Source organism: Arachis stenosperma, chromosome 4 (assembly GCF_014773155.1).
Source record: "Arachis stenosperma cultivar V10309 chromosome 4, arast.V10309.gnm1.PFL2, whole genome shotgun sequence".
Lineage (NCBI taxonomy): Eukaryota > Viridiplantae > Streptophyta > Magnoliopsida > Fabales > Fabaceae > Arachis > Arachis stenosperma.
The window spans coordinates 147,540,308-147,558,604 of record NC_080380.1 but is presented as its reverse complement, the minus strand read 5'-3'; the positions used below and the strand labels follow the sequence as shown (position 1 = coordinate 147,558,604).

Genomic DNA, 18,297 nt, shown 5'->3' with positions numbered 1-18,297 from the left:
TTCATCCAAAAGTTCTTCTATCTTTATTTCAAGATTATTTTTGGGAATGTTTATCTGAAAGTATAAATTTAAATAACATGTTTCTAATATAGAAAATATTTTAAATTTTAAGATCTTATCTATAGTAGTAGTTGGTATTTTTATACGTTTTGATTTTTGATTTATTGAAGAATCGTGTGGAGTTTTTAAAACTATATATGTTAATTCTTGAATGAATGGATGATATAGCTTTAAAAAGTTATTTCCTATGATAAAATCCATCCCGGAATCTAACATATATATAGATGGAATAATGAACCTATAATTTTGAATAAAAATTTCAGCCATCTCTGCTTTTTGGTCAATTTTATGTATTGATTTGTCAGCTATTCTAACTCTTAATGGTTTCTTTAATTTTTTCCAATCAAGTTTTATATTTGAACTAGCAAAGCATTGTGTTGCTCCAGAATCTATAAAAGCATTTATAAACTTTTCTGTTATTTTTATAGTAATAAATGTGGCATTATTACTCAGTCTCTGAGTCTGTTTCTGAGACATATTCAAAAATATAGTCTAAGTTATCATCAGATTCCTCTAAAGGTTCCATGAAACAAGACTTAGCAATTTCTATTTGTTTAGTAAGATCTTTTTTATCCTTCTTTTTCGGACATTCATTTGCATAGTGTCCTTCTTCTTGGCAATACCAACACTTACAGTTTTCTTTTTTATTCGGGCAATAGTCACTTTTTTGTCTTTTATTTTTATTGTTATTTCTTTTTCTAAAATACCTCTTTTTTCTCCAGTTTGGATAGTATTTTCCTTTTCTAAATTGGTATTTTCTTTTTCTTTGAAAATTTTTATTAAGCCCATATTTTTGGGGTATCTCTTCATTATCCTGACAGCAAATTCTAATTATATTTGCAAATCTTTTTTGAGTTGCTTCTTGCATACAACGTTCTTTTATTTCCTCTCTTATTGCAGAGGTTGCTCCACCAAAATTATTTTCAATTGTCCCTCTATTTATTTCTCTTATAAATCTTCCCATTATAAATTCATTAGCAGGATATGGAAGTTTTGTTATATACATACTAAGATAATGATTTTTATCTTCTTCTTTTAATTTGTAATAATGTATTCTATATTCACATATATAAGACTCCACATTACATAGATCATATATCTGAATATTAGTTAAATAGTTTTTTGCTTCTTGATATTCTTTATTATAGACTTCTTGTCTATGATCTATAATATTTTTTTCAAAAAATTCTTTATATAGAATCATCATTATATATAATATCTTATCATAAGCTGTTGTTTTTGTTGCTAATTCTTCTATTATTTGGTTTTCTATTGATGTCATATAATCTCTTATAGTTCCTTTAGTATGAAATCCTATATAATTCCAAATATCTCTTCCAGACAATTCACTAAATTTTGGATTAGTAAAGGCTTCTAATAAAAAGGAATTTAACCAATTTTCGAAAATTTTTTTTTCATTCTTTTTACAGTCTAAGTCAAGCATTCTTTCTCCTTCCATTTCCTGGATTTTAGGAACGTATTTTGATGGTATTTTTGTATATTTTGAATCTTTATTTATAAATCCTTTTTTAAAAGCATAATTATCAAAACCTGTTTCCCATTTAAATTGAGATTGATTATCCTTAGATGTTCCAGTTTCATTTTTTACTTGAATTGGAATTGCTGGTTCTTCGTCACTTGAATAATCTAGGATGTGTTCTTCATTTTCTATATTTTCGGAATTTACTAATTCTTCTTCTATTTGAAATCCATGTTCCATAATATTATTTTCTTGAGCCATTTTTAATTGTTTGAAAAGCATTGTAACTTCTTCTAATTTTTCTTCAATATTCATAATTTCAATGGTGGTTTTACTTTTAAATCTGTTATGTTAATTATATTTTGAAATTTTTCTTCTTTGGGATTCTCTTTTTCTTTATTTCTTTGAAATTTTATGGATACTAATATTTCTTCAAGCATATCTACTATAGAATTTAGTTGTGGGTTAAAAGTATGATAAAGATGTGGGGAATCATTTTCATGGTAACATTTTTTAGAAATTTCATATGAAAAATAAGTTTTTTCAGGTTTTTGAAGACCTTCAATAAAACTTATAGTAAAATAAAGATTTTGAGAAAAATCATTTTGTATTGATTTTAAGAATTCGGTATCATTACAATTGACATTAGTTAAAATCATTAATTTTTTATCTATTAATTTTGATAACTTAATTATTTCTTCTCTTAAATATTCTAATTTACTTTTTTCTATTAGGTGACGCTTTTCTTGTAAAGGGCTACGATTTTTAAGTATTATGTAGTTAGAAATGTGGTTTTAGAATATATGGCTTAGATTTTGCCACGTAGACATCTTTAAAAAAAGTTGTTTTTGGCAACTTTATGTGAGTGGTGCCTTTATTATAAATATACATAGCTCACTCACATAACGATATATTATTAATACCAAGGGCACACTAGGTGAAACTAACCACAACTAATTACCAATCAATCTTGATTTAATTATTAATCAATTTTTATTTTTTTTGTTTGTCTGTTAAGCAATTCTGATACTTTAGTGTACTGTCACTGACAAAAATGACAAAGTCAAAGACTATACTTTAACTCAACATCTATCAACTCTATATATAAACATGTCTTGCCCAATCAACATATAACTACTCAACGAAACATCATACAAATTACAAACCACTCACAAAGCTCAAACACCAAATAGTTTGGGCCAAGATTATAGTTTTTCTTTTGGGCTCATATTAAAACCAATAAAAGGCCTTTAATTTGACAAACACTAATTAAAACTCCAAATTCATGACAACAAAAAAACTTCAAATTAAAGTTACAGTCTTAGTTTTGTATATATTTGAATTTGAAATTAGTAAATTACAACACATATGCATGGAGAAGTGACAGCATTAGTGATTGAATTGTCCATAACTGATTTTTTTTTACTTTTACCTCATCAAAAGTTATAATATTAATATGTAATATAATTTTTAAAATTAATTTACAACTTTTCAAAAAATTATTTAAAGCATTTAAAAAAAAGTTAAAAAAATTATAATAAAAAGTTTCTTTTAAAATAAGTAGTTTTGTGAATAAAAAATTAAATACAAAATAATTTATTTATAAATTATTTTTAAAATAAGTCCTGTTTTTGTTTTTAATTCTTTTTCTAATTTTTAGTGAAGGAGTGAAAATCATTACTATGACCCGCTTTTAAAAGGCTGGTTTACACTGACTTTCAAGATAAAGGCCATGAATAAATCATGAATCAATTACGATGTCTTAACTTTTTATTTGTCTTATGAAATTCTTTCTTCTAGAGTTGAGTCACCAAGAATCAAATTATAAACTTTTAGGTTATCATTGAAGTTATGATATCATGATAAAATCAAATTAATAATAATAATAATAATAATAATAATAATAATAATAATAATAATAATAATAATAATAATGAAGCTGTATGTTTTTGTTTATTAGGATGAGTTTACAAAGGCACACGTTTAATTATTTTTTCACCTCCTAAACTAGCTAGAAAATATGTATAGGATCTCAGCCAAGGTACACTTTAGGATTTTAAAGAAATACATTCCGGAAATTGATAACAATAAACCGTAAATCATAAACCGTAATCCACAAAAATTAAAAAGGTACAAACATATACACACCAATAAGAGAATATATTTATTTATGGAATTTTGTGGTCATTGGCAAATTATGTTTTTGTTTTGGACACACCGGGACCTCCGGGACCACCGGGTTTCAGTGGTGTGTGACCAGGACCAACACAGTTACTTGTATAAGGGCCGCATCCAGCAATCGGAGATGGTGTGCTTCCTCCTGCACAACATAATAATAAATTAATAATAATTATCATTTAGATATTAATACTATTGTTAGAGTTGGTATAGTTTCTCTTATAAATCTATAATTTGTTCTTATCGATCTTCTAAAATTTAAACTTTTGAAATAAGTAATTTGATATTCAAACTCGGTAGCAGTAGTGTGCTTACTTACCATTGGGTGGTCCAGGTCGACCAAAAGTTGAGGTGGGAAGAAACATAACACAAACCAAAAGAAAGAATGTAATAACAACAATAGTACCCTTCTTCATGGTCATCGCCAAATTAAATTACTACTGCATACATCTATGCCTTCGTATCTCTGTATTTATAGACACAAACAACAGCTTTTTTAATTAACATTATAACAAAATTTATAATATCTTACTGCCAAATATGTATTGTCAAAGTCTTATCTTTTAAATAAACACATGCTAAGTAATTTACAAAAGGACTTGGTCAGGAGGATATTTGACTATATACATATTTATGCGCGTGATCAGTTCACTACCATGAATAAAGAAAATGCAGATTAAACCAAGCAGTACTCCAAAACGAAATCTTAATCACTGTTACACCATCCTTATTCAACCCATGTACAAATTATTTCAATTTTTCTCATGTTGTATTCAATTGTGCAATTTTATTTGAAATGTATGTGAGCATCTTACTATAAAACAGGTCAATTCGTAACTATGATGTAGAATGGGAAAAGAATAATGATGACCTTATATACTAACAGACAATTTGGCTTCTTGACGTTGGACTAACAACACAATTAATTGTTAATTTTAACGTTTTATCTTATTTATTTTTTGTTAATGGTTGAAATTGTCTACACTATCCAGATGTCAGTAGAAGCAGGCAAATCTCTTGCCGAAAAATAAAATAAAACAAAGGAACGTAAGAACTAAGGATTTGAACCATTCAAATTTCAAGAGTGATAAAATGGATTGAAAAAATAAAGTATGGAGGAGGATTGGTAACTATTGTGAAATAAACAATAATAATTGTTTCACCCTTCTTGTGATTAATTTGGCTTCAGAAAATATTTTGGGGATTTAATTGATAAAGATTACAACTTATCAATTAATAGACATAGGTAGGAAGGGTGATGAATAATCCTATTTTAAGATATTGATCTCTATTCTCTAAAGTCCAAATAATATACAAGTGTTGATCCATACTCATTTTCAAGTAGGCATAAGTCTTTCTGTTGGAGGGAAAAATTTTCACGATACAAAAACTAAGCTGATGAGGTGATTATATCTGACACATAAATACAAATTGTAAAGAAGAAAAATTTCCAATCAACAGCGATTTGTAGCAAACACACGCGAATAAGACTAAGACTGGCATTGAGCCTCAGCTTCAACTAATTTACCAAAGTTGCAACTTCAATTGTAACCACTTATCCTTCCTATTTCTCATGAAAAAACAAATACAATAATGTGATCACCATCATAGAAGAACTGTATAGATTAAATCATTAAACCAAGCACTAATGCAAATGAAATTGGTCATTCAGTGTTAGACCCTTATTCAACCCGTAAGAACTATTTCCAGTTCTCTATTACTTACTGTGACCAAAATGCCTACTTTGATCTTTCATATGAAATCACTTTCTGTTTCAAGATTTTAGATGTCAAAATGGCTACTTGGGCCTTCATATGAAGTCACTTGTATAAGGTGTTTCTACGAAATTTCCAAATAATATTATTGTCTTTGAATCTTCCAGTTTCCCGAGGATCTACCTGAACCACCACCTTTGGACTGCGGAGATTGGACCATCCAGGAATGGTGCATAGCGGTGGATAATCGGGATAAACGTCCTACCAATTGTAGCCCATACATTCCGATGATAAGCAGAGGTAACAGGAGCTTGATACATGAGCTTCAAAAGCTACAGGAAGCAAGACAGCAAAATAAAAGCGATTACACTTTCTATTAATTTGATTGTGTTGCAGGCTGGGTTCTGCAGAATACTTGCTAGCAAAAGTTGGAGAAGATTGCAAAAATTACATCTTTCTAATCAATTAACCATTCTTTTTGGGTTTCATAAACTAAAAAACATTACCATATTGCAATATAAACAGTGATGAAAAAGAAATATCTTGATTCTGTGCAAAAATGTATTCCACTATCCACCTTACCTTTTGGGTGCTAATTGATGCATGAACAAAGAGAACACTACTTAACATCATTATTCAAACAAAAAACCCAGTATGTCCAGAGATTTAAACAGAAATAAGACAAACCTGCCAGTACATAAATGTCTGTATTATATTGCGCTGCCACCTGCATGTGTTGTTCAAAACAAGGGTTAAAAACAAAGTAAACTAGTCTTCACAGATAAGGAACATTTAGCAGAGGAAAATCAGGAAAAATAATTAAGGAAAAGCTTAGAAAACTAACGAGAACAGCGAGATGATCAGCAGGAATCCCAGACCAATCTCAGCATGTGATGCGAGTATGTTGAGGGTAGTATTGTTTGATTCCACCCAAACACATGGCTCTTCCAAGTATTTCCTACTCAAATGAAAAAGCAATAAAATAAGATGTCAAACTGATGTTATATTGTTATCTAAAATCAAAATTTTAAAATGAACAAGATCCTAACTACTAAAGTTCAAAATAGAAACAAGATAGAAGAAGTAAGCCTAGTGCATTTAATTGAGCAGTGGACTACAAGTAGTTAACAGTTCATTCAAATTTAAAAGTATGTCAGGAATCAGTGAAGCACAATTATCAGCTCATGCTCCCAGATCACTTACACATATTACTTTAGACTCTACAGCTTAAAATTTTGACATCACATAAAAGGCACCATGACTGAGTAAGTAGGAGATACTAACCAGCCCCACTCTTCAGTATTAAGGCTTGTTTGCATAACACTAATTACTTTCTAAAATGTCATTTTAGTACTTCTAGAGAAGCTAAAATATCAAGCTGCTGCAAAATCACATTTGAGCAATCAATACAAACACAGAATAACTTGTTTATAAGATCCTTTCACATACGGACTTACATAAGCTACTTGGCCAGACAGACCCTACGTTAAAGTTTACCACAATAATGCACATCTATTAGCAATATATTCTTTTTAAAATTAGTAACATAAACTTTAAAACAGTTATTCACCTGTACAAGGTAGAGCGGCTGAAATTGCGTCTAAGGAACTTTGCAACATGTTCTAATGCCCGACAAATGATAGGGATCAATGCAACTGCAACATATTTAGGGAAAAGTATTAATAAACACAGAATAAACACTGAATATTCTAATCAGGGTAATTAATCAAGGGAAACTCACGTTTGAGGCAAAGATGTGAAGTAACAAATGAAAGGCAGTAGACGAAGGTTATAAAATCTTTTGTTGCAATTATTGTCTGAAAGTAAATTTGCAATCCCTGCAAATTCCATGCTGTTGGTTTCTGCAATAGAATAAGGCAATACATTAAAACAAAAGCAGAGACCCAAATCCAAAGATAACATTAACTCTAAATACAAAATAATCATCTCTAAAATCATAACAACAAACTTACCCCATATAATGAGTACAAGGAAAACAGAGAAGAGCATGTGGTACCCAAAAAAGAAAGTCGATAAGCCCTATTAGAAAGATGTCCTGGCACCAGTGGAATGAGTGAAAGGGCAGCCACAACAAAAACCTATACACGTGATATTAAATAAAAGCATCAGCACATAAGTAAACTTAGCAAATCTGCAATTCAAATGCCTCATACAACAAAGATCCTTGTCCTAATGTTTAAAATCTAAGGTCTCAGCATTAAGATTTTGAACATTAAGAAAAACAAAGATAGCCAGCAGTGGCATCCACTTGTAAGAAAATCGAAATCAACATTTTCAGTCATTTAACAATATTACTAAACCTTAAACTAAACTTTCTAAGCTCCACCTCATCTTTCCTTCTCTTAACTAATAAGTCATAACTTCAGTCAATACTCAATAGGAATAAAAAATTTCACAATTTAACCAAATTAAAACCTGATCATTTAGCTAAAACCCTATGAAGCATAAAAAGAGAAAGAAGCATGTTTATTACTGGAATAAGAGTTTACCCAAGCATTAACAGAAAACTGAACGGTTTGGCGATCCCAACGCAAAGGTGCTGCATTAGGAGCTTGCGTCGCATATGTTCCCGAACCCGAAGATCTACCTGAACATGCACACAGAAAGAGAAAAAAAATAAAAAACAAAAACTAAAAACTAAAAAAAAAAGGAAAAACAAAAGGAGAGAAACTGAACCTGAATTACTTCGTGAACGAACGCCTGCGTTGGATGAAGTAGTGGAAGACGAGGTGGTTGAAGAAGAACGCGAACTACTGGTAGAAGACATTGGCTCTACGACGAGATCGGGATCCTGTGAAGCACAAAACAGAGTTGAAAATCCAAAATGTTAAGTCCATGTTTGGATTAGCTTACAGAATCAGAAGAAAGCGTTTTGAGAAAGTAGAAGAAAGCGATTACGATGTAGCGTTGGTAGAATTTGTGCTTGAAGTGGTTGATGACGTCAGGGCGGGAGGCCATGTTGGGAGGGATGAGGACGTTGGCCCAATAATCGGCCCATCGAGAATCGCCGTCGTAGTCGTACGACGCCGCCGCCTCTCTCTTAGCTCTCTGAGCTTCATCTCCCATTTTGCTCTGCTCTCTGCAAATACCTGCTTCTGCTGCTTTATGTGGCGGTGTCGTTTTGGTGAGTTGTGAGTGAAGCTATTTAGTGTCGTTTACTTCGTTGGGGATATTGGATCGATTGATTCCTGTTTACTAAAACGACGAATAGAAATGAGGGGGGTTTTAGCTTAATACTTTGCTAATTGGATGCAAAGAATTTCGCAATTGAGTAACGCATCTCAATTCTCATCTCATTCACCTTCTTTCTTTCTTTCTGTTTTTGTCACACTTATAAACCCTTACCTTTTGTTATTTTTCTTTTCTTTTGCTTTTTTCTTCTTTATTATACTGTATATACGTAAAGAATTAGGTGGATTCTATGGTGTAGAAAGGAAATTGTTTCTACATGTGTAGAAGGATAGGTGTCAATGTATTAGTAGTTTATGTTGATGGCTCTTGGATGGGGAAGAATTAATTAGAGTACACAATTATTGATTCATTGGACCCACAAAAAAAGAGAGTGTGTAACATTATATATATGTTATAGAGACAACTTATTAGGTTTTTTTATTTTAATAAATTAAATAAATATTTTATTTATTAAAATAAATAATTTAAAAAATTATTACCGTGTAGACGAGATATATGTATTTATAAATATAAAAATATATTTTATAAAAATAATAAAAATATTAATAATTTAAATTAGACCAAAACTCTTAAAAATAGAACATTTCAATTAATATGGAAGGTGGACGATCTTAACCGTACTACTTCCATCCACCGGCGTTTTTTATTAGAATTTACACTAAATCAATTCAAATAATAACAAGGCGGAATTCGAATCTCCAACACTTGCTTAAGCAAACTAGTGAGCTAACCACTAGACCAAGTTCATTAATTAGTTAGTTAAAACTGCCTATTTCTTCTATTATTTTGAAACTGCTTATCTTTCTTATTATTTGAAATATTCTATTTTTAAGAGTTTGATTTAATTTAAATTATTAATATTTTTTATTATTTTCAAAAATTATATTTTTATATTTACAAATACATATATCTCGTTTACAGTAAGGAAATATATGAAAATTGAAAAATACACATATCTCGATACGGATAAAATTATCTCGTTTACAGTATAAACAAGATAAGAGATGCTGATGTATTTTTCTAATAATTTTAAAATTATTTATTTCAGAAAATAAAATATTTATTTAATTTATTAAAATAAAAAATTCTCACATATTATTTGATTTATTGTTAATAATATGTATATCACTAATTAAATTAGAATTAAGTCCATTAGATGAAAAAAATTTTGAAAAAAAATAATATCTTTTTTAATATTAACCAAAATATTTTTCATAGAATTTAAAAAAGAAAAAGATTTGGAGACTAACTTACTTTCACTCTTAAAATTATTACTATTAAAAACGAAAGAATATATAATTTAAGTAATAGGTAATTACTATTCATTTACTGTGGTTAACAAATTTAATTTGTTTTTATAATTATATGTCCTAAATATATTACTAATTATTTTTATATTTTTAATATTTTACATGTTTTAATTTATAAATTGATAATTTACTATTATTAAAGGTATCCCATTTTTTTAGAAGAAATATTTAACTTTGAACAAAAGACTAAATTAGAACGATATAAAATGTTTTAGATAAAAATAAAATATTTTAAACATTAAGAATAAAATTAGAACTTAGTTCAAATATTATGGACAAAAACATATTTTTTCAATTGTAAATTGTTATTTATTTTTAAATATTTAATAATAGGATAAAATATACTTTTGTCCTTAATGTCCTTAATGTCCTTAATGTTTTCGATTCATTCAATTACAATTGAAAAAATATTTTATTTTTGTCTAAAATATTTTATATCTTTTTAATTTAGCCTTTTGTTCAAAGTTAAATATTTTCTTCTAAAAAAATGGGATACCTTTAATTATAGTAAATTATCAATTCAATTTCTAAATTAAAACATGTAAAATATTAAAAATATAAAAATAATCAGTAATATATTTAGGACATATAATTATAAAAACAAATTAAATTTGTTAACCACGGCAAATGAATAGTAATTACCTATTACTTAAATTATACATTCTTTCGTTTTTAATAGTAATAATGTAAGAGTGAAAGTAAGTTAGTCTCCAGATCTTTTTCTTTTTTAAATTCCATGAAAAATATTTTGGTTAATATTCAAAAATATTTTTTTTTTCAAATTTTTTTTCATCTAATGGACTTAATTCTAATTTGATTAGTGATACACATATTTATTAACAATAAATCAAATAATATGTGGAAAATTTTTATTTTAATAAATTAAATAAATATTTTATTTTCTGAAATAAATAATTTTAAAAATTATTAGGAAAATACATCAGCATCTCTTATCTTGTTTATACTGTAAACGAGATAATTTTATCCATATCGAGATATGTGTATTTTTTTAATTTTCATATATCTCCTTACTGTAAACATGATATGTGTATTTGTAAATATAAAAATATAATTTTTGAAAATAATAAAAAATATTAATAATTTAAATTAAATCAAACTCTTAAAAGTAGAATATTTCAAATAATAAGAAAGATAAACAATTTCAAATAATAGAAAAGATGAGCAGTTTGAAAATAATAGAAGAAATAGGCAGTTTTAACTAACTAATTAATGAACTTGGTCTAGTGGTTAGCTCACTAGTTTGCTTAAGCAAGTGTTGGGGATTCGAATTCCGCTTTATTATTATTTGAATTGATTTAGTGTAAATTCTAATAAAAAACGCCGGTGGATGGAAGTAGTACGGTTAAGATCGTCCACCTTCCATATTAATTGAAATGTTCTATTTTTAAGAGTTTGGTCTAATTTAAATTATTAATATTTTTATTATTTTTATAAAATATATTTTTATATTTATAAATACATATATCTCGTCTATATGATAATAATTTTTAAAATTATTTATTTTAATAAATAAAATATTTATTTAATTTATTAAAATAAAAAAAACCTAATAAGTTGTCTCTATGACACAGATATAATGTCACACACACTCTTTTTTTTGGGTCCAATGAATCAACAATTGTATATTCTAATTAATTCTTTCCCATCCAAGAACCATCAACATAAACTACTAATACATTGACACCTATCATTCTACACATGTAGAAACAATTTCCTTTCTACACCATAGAATCCACCAAAGAATTATACTATGTGTACACTCAATTTAGCCACTAGTATAAAATACATGCTAAAATATAAATACACATTGAAAATAAATTAAACTGCACATGTATTTATATAAAAATATATTAGTGGCTAATTTTGGTGTACAAATAGTATTTCTCATACATAAACTATACAGACTAAATTGTGAATTTTTTGTATAAGGTATTTTTTATTTAATTTTAATACACTGATAAATAATTTTAGAACTTAGAATTTTACATAGTTATTTAAAATATAAAAGAGTTTACATAATTATAAAATCATATTCATGTATTTAGATGACCTTTTAAATAGTGAATTTAAAAATTAGTAGTACAATTATTTTTTTGTAAAACTCTTTTACACTAAACATGTATAAAAATTAGTTTTTTATACAAGAAATTCAAGATAAAAGAATAAAAAAAAAAGACCAACTTAACCTAAAAAAGATTTTGCGGAAAAAAAAAGCACCCCAAGAAAAGCATTTGTTACATAGAGATGAGAATGCAAAATTGAAAACCTATTCCGGGTGCAAATCCATTTTGAAACTGTCACAAAAGGATAAAAAGAATTGGCATCGATACAAAGATAAACCATATATTTAAAGTGTTTCGGAATCTTATATGTTTAGAATTGATAAGCGTGTAATATCTGAAATAAAAGTCCAAATATAAAATATCCATGGTTTATAAAATAATGAGGTGATGGATATCTAAACTAGCTGTATAATATAATGCATTTTCTTGTTGCAGATTGATCAACAAATCATACATGGTATTATATTATATCATTAATCATTGAAAACTTATAAATACAAGTAGTTATGTAACAAATGACCTAAATTATAAAAGAATAGAAGGCATCATAGCAAGCAAAATCATGTTGGCAAAAGAAACAAAAAAGGGTTAAAAAAATGATACTTTCGAGATTTACAAGAGTTATAACACAGGATCTGGCCACCATCAAATTACCATCATCATCATAATCATCTCAAATAATATTCCTAGGTCCTGATCTATTCATGGTTGCTGAGTCATGTTGCTCTCTACTCATCCAGCTACTTTGAGACTCATTAAAGAAACTGGAACTGTAATCTTGGCTACCAAAAGCCATCCTTCTAAACATTCTGATCTGTGCGGATTGTTGCGCAGAATCAAAGACTGAACTCTGCCCCGGTCTGATTCCGTTGTTGAGATCGGAATTTTCGTCTAAGGAATCTAAAGCTCTTACCACCTAGGAAGTGATGCATGAATTGATGCATGCAGGGTTAGTAACTTGGAAGTTAAGAAAAGTATAGTCTTGAGGAGCTTTATGAAAACAAGATAACAAATTACCTGACTCATCCGTGGCCTCTTTATTGCCGAGTGACGAACACAGGCTGCAGCAGCCTCAATCATCCGGAACATTTCATCTCTGTTGTAGTTCTTTTCCAGTCTTGGATCCACCAAGATTTTGAGGTCCTCGTTATCAAGTGCTTCTATCAATAGAGGCCGAGCCTGGGAATAAATTGGCCTAGTAAGTAAATAAAACCTCGGAATCTATGGTTTCTATAAATTCAAGTGTTATAATGATAAGCAAAGCCATGTTAATTCTAAGTTTCTAACATAGGAAGTACCCATTCAACCAGGCTTTCGTCACCGATAGGCTGAGAGACATCTACAGGCTTCCGACCGGTAATTAGCTCCAAAAGCACCACACCAAAGGAATATACATCGGACTTTTCAGTCAATTTTCCGCTTGTTGCATACTCTGGTGCCATGTACCTGCAATTCCATAAGCAGAAAGAGGCCTAAACAACAAGGTATGAAAGATCACTGATGAAGCTACACGTAAACGCATGCTACCTACCCAAAGGTTCCCATCACTCGGGTAGTAACATGTGTATTTGAATCCAGTGCCAATTTTGCAAGTCCAAAGTCTGAAACCTGTTGGCCAAATCATACCAAAAAGGTGTCAGATTGTAAATGTGATTTAAGCTGGCAATGAAGCATGAAAACTTGCTTATTCCCTGACCAATTATGTTGCAAGAGTTCAAAAGTGGCTTACTTGAGCTTCGAAGTTGTTGTCAAGCAGGATGTTTGATGACTTAATATCCCGATGAATGATGCGTGGATGGCCTGATAAATTCATTAAAATTGAAGTAAGAAACAGGGATGAAGATACAAAAAATATTATGCCGCAAAAAAAAAAAAAGGATCAACAACTAAAACACAAGTAGCTCTAAATGTAAAATGAACAAGAATACAATCTTGTCCTTCAAAACTTTCAATGTAATTAGTCATAAGAAAAATATTTATATTTTATAAGAATGTCTCCAAATCTAAAAGACACCCCTAGTACAAAGAAATCCTGTTTACTGTGGATAGTGAATAAATATGGAAAACAAGGAAAAACAATGAAGAAACTTACAGTCTTCATGTAGGTAAGCTATTCCTCGAGCAGCCCCAGCTCCAACTTTGACTCTGGTAGGCCAATCCAAAACTGGTCTGTTTTCACCTGTAAAAGTTGTAAATTACTCATTAAGCTATAGATCAAAATTTACATAGGACGGTACCCGTTAAACATAAACTTATAATTGCATCATTACTGAAACTTTTTAGGAAAACCTACTTTGGATTGGAGGAGTAGAACTCAAATGCAATATTAACGTAAATATTAATGAATACATATGGGAAAGAATCTTGTGTATCTACTTGCAAGTTGCACAATCATTAAATATATAATGCATAATTTTTTTCAAGAGTTCTTGAGTTCACCCCCAAAATATTTAAATAAATAATGAGAGCAGCACAGTATGATTAGTTTTTAACTTTTCATGCTAAAGAATGGACTTCATATATGACATTTTCACATGGTTCAACCAAAGTGGATATAAAATATATCTTTTGAAGTTGTAAATTTGTAATAAGTTGTTAATAAGTATTACATTTTCTTACTTATTTGAATTTCTGAATCACAGAGATATCTTACTTACCATGAAGATGGTAATGAAGTGTGTTGTTAGCAACATAGTCATAGACAAGCAATCTTTGATGCTCAGATATACAGTAGCCCACCAGGGAAACAAGATGGCGATGATGCACACGGCTAATAATCTCAACTTCTGCTCTAAATTCGCGTTCCCCTTGCCCGCCACCAACTTTAAGCTGTTTCACAGCCACTACTCTTCCATCAAAAAGCGTACCTTTGTAGACCGCACCAAATCCACCTTCTCCCAGTAGATTTTTTGGAGAAAACCCATCTGTAGCTTGGATAAGTTCTTCGTATGTGAACCATGATCTTGAACTACTTACAGCACCTGGGTCTGATGGTGAATACACAAAATCACTACCAGAACCACTACCTAAGTAGTTAGCTGGTGATTGTGGCCTCAGGAATAATGTACCTAGCACAGAATACCAATGTTTCTTAAAAGATTGTATATATTATAGCAAAACTTTGCACAATTCAATTATTAGTTACTTTATAAAGCTGCCTATGAACATATTCCATTCACAAAGTACCACTTTAAAAATAATATATACAACTAAAATTCAAACTTCTTTGGAACAAAATAAAGTCCAGCAAGAATTGATTATCACACTTAAAATCATTGTAATAAGCTGAATTCGTCACACATTTGTGTACACATGAAGGACACTGCTAAGAGCACAACACACACACTAAAAATTATGTATATTCTATGAAAATTTTACACATTTCAATTATTACCTAGTTCATAAAGCTGCCTACAAACACAAATTTATAATCAGCTGAATTCATCAAATATGTCTACACAGGAAGTCACGAAGGACACTACTAAGAGCACAGCACAAACACATGAACTTGTCACATATTTGTACACATGAAGAACACTGCTATGAGCACATGTAACAATCAAGGTTGACAACAAACAACATGTAATAAGCTTATATAGTTAAGGGATAGAAGTGCAAAATGCAATACCTGAATTGTGAGACGAGGTAAATGGTGAAGGCAAAGTATAACCAGCTTTTGGTCCCTTTCCTTTCTTCTTTTTCTTTGAAAACCACAAAGCCATAACAAGAAGGCTGAGAACAAAAAAGCCAGCTATAACGGCAATAGCCACAGCTCCTCCAGAACCTAACCCTTTTGAATGTGAAGATGGGGTATTCGAGGTTATATTCTCGGTGCCGTCATTAGTTGGTTTAGCAGTGGGTTTCTCAGTTGGAAAAGAGGGTAAGGACTCAGCTGGAGCCCCAGCTGCTGTTCCATTATTAGAGGGACGAGACAAAGATGATGGAGGTGAAGACGCCGAAGGGACTGAAGGAGGAGTTGATGGCAATGTGGATGGAGCAGGGACATCTTTAGAAGGAGGTGCAGGAGGAGTGGATGGCAATGTTGATGGAGGGGGAGCATCAGTGGAAGGAGCAGGTTTAGAAACAGATGGAGGGGATGCATGTTGTGAAGGAGGCGAAGGAGGCAGACGAGAACTCTCTGGTGGCTTTCCCTTTGGCGGAGTAGGGGTGGATGGTGTTGGCCTTGGCACATTGGCTGGAGGTGAAGGAGATGGTGAAACTGGTTGAGAAGGAGGTGGAGTTGATTTAGGAGGTGCCTGTGAGGGTTGAGGTGGAGGGGAAGTGGCTATGGGAGGCGGCGGGGACGAACTTGGAACCGAAGGCGAGGCCTTGGCAGGAGGAGGGGCAGCAGTGGCAGCTGGTGGTGGTGGTGAGGATGCAACTGAAGGTGGAGGCGATGCTGGTGTTGAGGGTGGTGGAGAATCTGGTGGTGAAGGAGGGGATGGAGTTGGTGGAGGTGTAGTAGATGATGGTGGAGGTGAAAGGGATGGGGTAGGAGGAGAGGTTACAGGAACTGAAGGGGAAGGAGGTGAAGCTGAAGAAGGGGTAGAAGGAGATGAAGGTGCAGGGGTATCAGAGGTTTGATTTGGCTTAGAAGGAGAAGATGGAGATGGTTGTGATGGTGGTGGTGGATTAGCAGAAGATTCTGGTGGAATTGCAGAAGGTGATGCATTTGGAGAAGGAGAGGTTGAAGCCATATCTTCTATGAATCTACCCTCAACAACAACAACAACAAAAATGTGCTATGTTACTATAACACTCCCATCAATATCATCCAAATTTCAATAACACTCACAAATTTCCAATCCTTTTTCACATAACCATCAAATTCAACACTCCAGATCAAGCATCAACTCCAGGTTTCAGATCATCATCAACTATTCTACTACCACAAAATGCTCAAATTTTCTTCCAAAATCAAAACTTCTAACAACCACTAAGACCCAACTCCCAAAAACAAAAGCTTAGCTTAGCAGCAAAAAGTCAATACCCATGAACTACTTTTATCAAAGTTGGGAACTTTTGCAACTTTTGCAAGCTACAGAACCTGACAAATACTAAAGGTAAAGCGAAATTCACAATGGGAAAAGAGAAAGGTAGCTCAGAAATAATTTAAAAAAGGAAAAAGAAAAACCTTTTTCTTCTATTTGCAGCAGAAGACAAATGAAGGAGCACCCAGCAGCATTATGACCCAGATTTATCACTTGCAATTTCCACAACCTGAGAACACAAATTCGAGTCCAAAATGCAGCACACCCAGATCTCCAAAACTAGCACAAGCCACAACCCATATACCAAAGATGAAAACTTTACCAAAATCTGAATAAAGGGTATTTGAAGGACTAGTTCAAACGTATTGGAAGTTCCACAATAGCTTTCAAAATTCAACAGGAAAAGGAAAAAAAGGAGAAAAGAAAAAGAAAAAAAAGAAGCTTAATTTGCGGAATATGGTAACAGTGGAAGACACAGCAACAAATAAGAACGTGGAGACGACTTTGAGAAGAAAGTGGGGAGTCCCTCCCTTCACACAAGACACAGTCTCTCTCTGCTTCCTCCACTCACTCACAAGCACATGCACTGGCTAATGGAATGAAAAAGCTTCTGTCTTGTTCTGTAAAAAAATAAAATAATTAAAATGAAAATTATTGAGAGCACAAATTTAATCATTAACCACATGATTTTATTTTGTTTTTTGCTTTGTTATCCCTTTTTGGATTAATTATTATGTTCCTCTGTATAAAATAAAAGCTGAATTCTATGTTGTCTTTGTCATGGTGCTTAAATTGTTTAACTTTATTTTTAAAGTAAAAAATAAAATATTTAAAAAAAAATAAATTATATAAAATTTATTAAATATTATTTATTTATCTTTTTTAATAACTTAGGTAAAAAGTAATAAATATTATAGCATTCACTAAAATAAAATTCTCAGTGTTATTTGAGTATATGAATAACTTGGTCGGTATGCATTTTGAAATATGAATTTTCAAATTAAAAAAATTGATAAGATAATAAAATAAAAAATTAATTATCATTAAATTTATAATTTTTATTATATATAAATTTTATTATATTAATTCGGTCATAATTAAATATTTATTTTTTTATTTTATAAATTTCTTCATTTTAAAAAAATTTTATCTTTATTTTTGAGATGATGAATAACTAAATCAAATATGTTATTGATATAATATATTAATTGTAAGTGTAAATGTTATTTATTATTGAGTATAAATGTTAAATAATTTTATTAAAAA

General features: G+C 30.6%; 2 protein-coding genes across 3 annotated transcripts; both read right to left on the bottom strand.

Moving 5' to 3' along the window:
• Window positions 1-5,043: 5,043 nt before the first annotated feature.
• On the bottom strand, window positions 5,044-8,595 carry LOC130972903 (uncharacterized). Its single transcript, XM_057897241.1, has 9 exons — window positions 8,353-8,595; window positions 8,131-8,245; window positions 7,944-8,041; window positions 7,407-7,532; window positions 7,175-7,295; window positions 7,004-7,088; window positions 6,278-6,391; window positions 6,121-6,160; window positions 5,044-5,765 (listed from the first exon to the last, which is right to left on the bottom strand). The coding sequence occupies exons 1-9, from the start codon at window positions 8,518-8,520 to the stop codon at window positions 5,613-5,615; spliced, it is 1,020 nt and encodes a 339-aa protein (XP_057753224.1). The 5' UTR covers window positions 8,521-8,595; the 3' UTR covers window positions 5,044-5,612.
• A 3,904-nt stretch (window positions 8,596-12,499) lies between these two features.
• Window positions 12,500-17,621, bottom strand: LOC130976409 (proline-rich receptor-like protein kinase PERK8). Of its 2 annotated transcripts, XM_057901274.1 has the most exons (9): window positions 17,175-17,621; window positions 15,669-16,750; window positions 14,698-15,108; window positions 14,133-14,219; window positions 13,770-13,840; window positions 13,572-13,648; window positions 13,339-13,486; window positions 13,058-13,219; window positions 12,500-12,956 (listed from the first exon to the last, which is right to left on the bottom strand). In XM_057901274.1, the coding sequence occupies exons 2-9, from the start codon at window positions 16,735-16,737 to the stop codon at window positions 12,714-12,716; spliced, it is 2,268 nt and encodes a 755-aa protein (XP_057757257.1). In that variant the 5' UTR covers window positions 16,738-16,750; window positions 17,175-17,621; the 3' UTR covers window positions 12,500-12,713. The 2 variants fall into 2 exon arrangements, with proteins under 2 accessions (XP_057757257.1, XP_057757256.1); XM_057901273.1 differs by having other exon boundaries at window positions 15,669-17,621.
• Window positions 17,622-18,297: the final 676 nt, after the last annotated feature.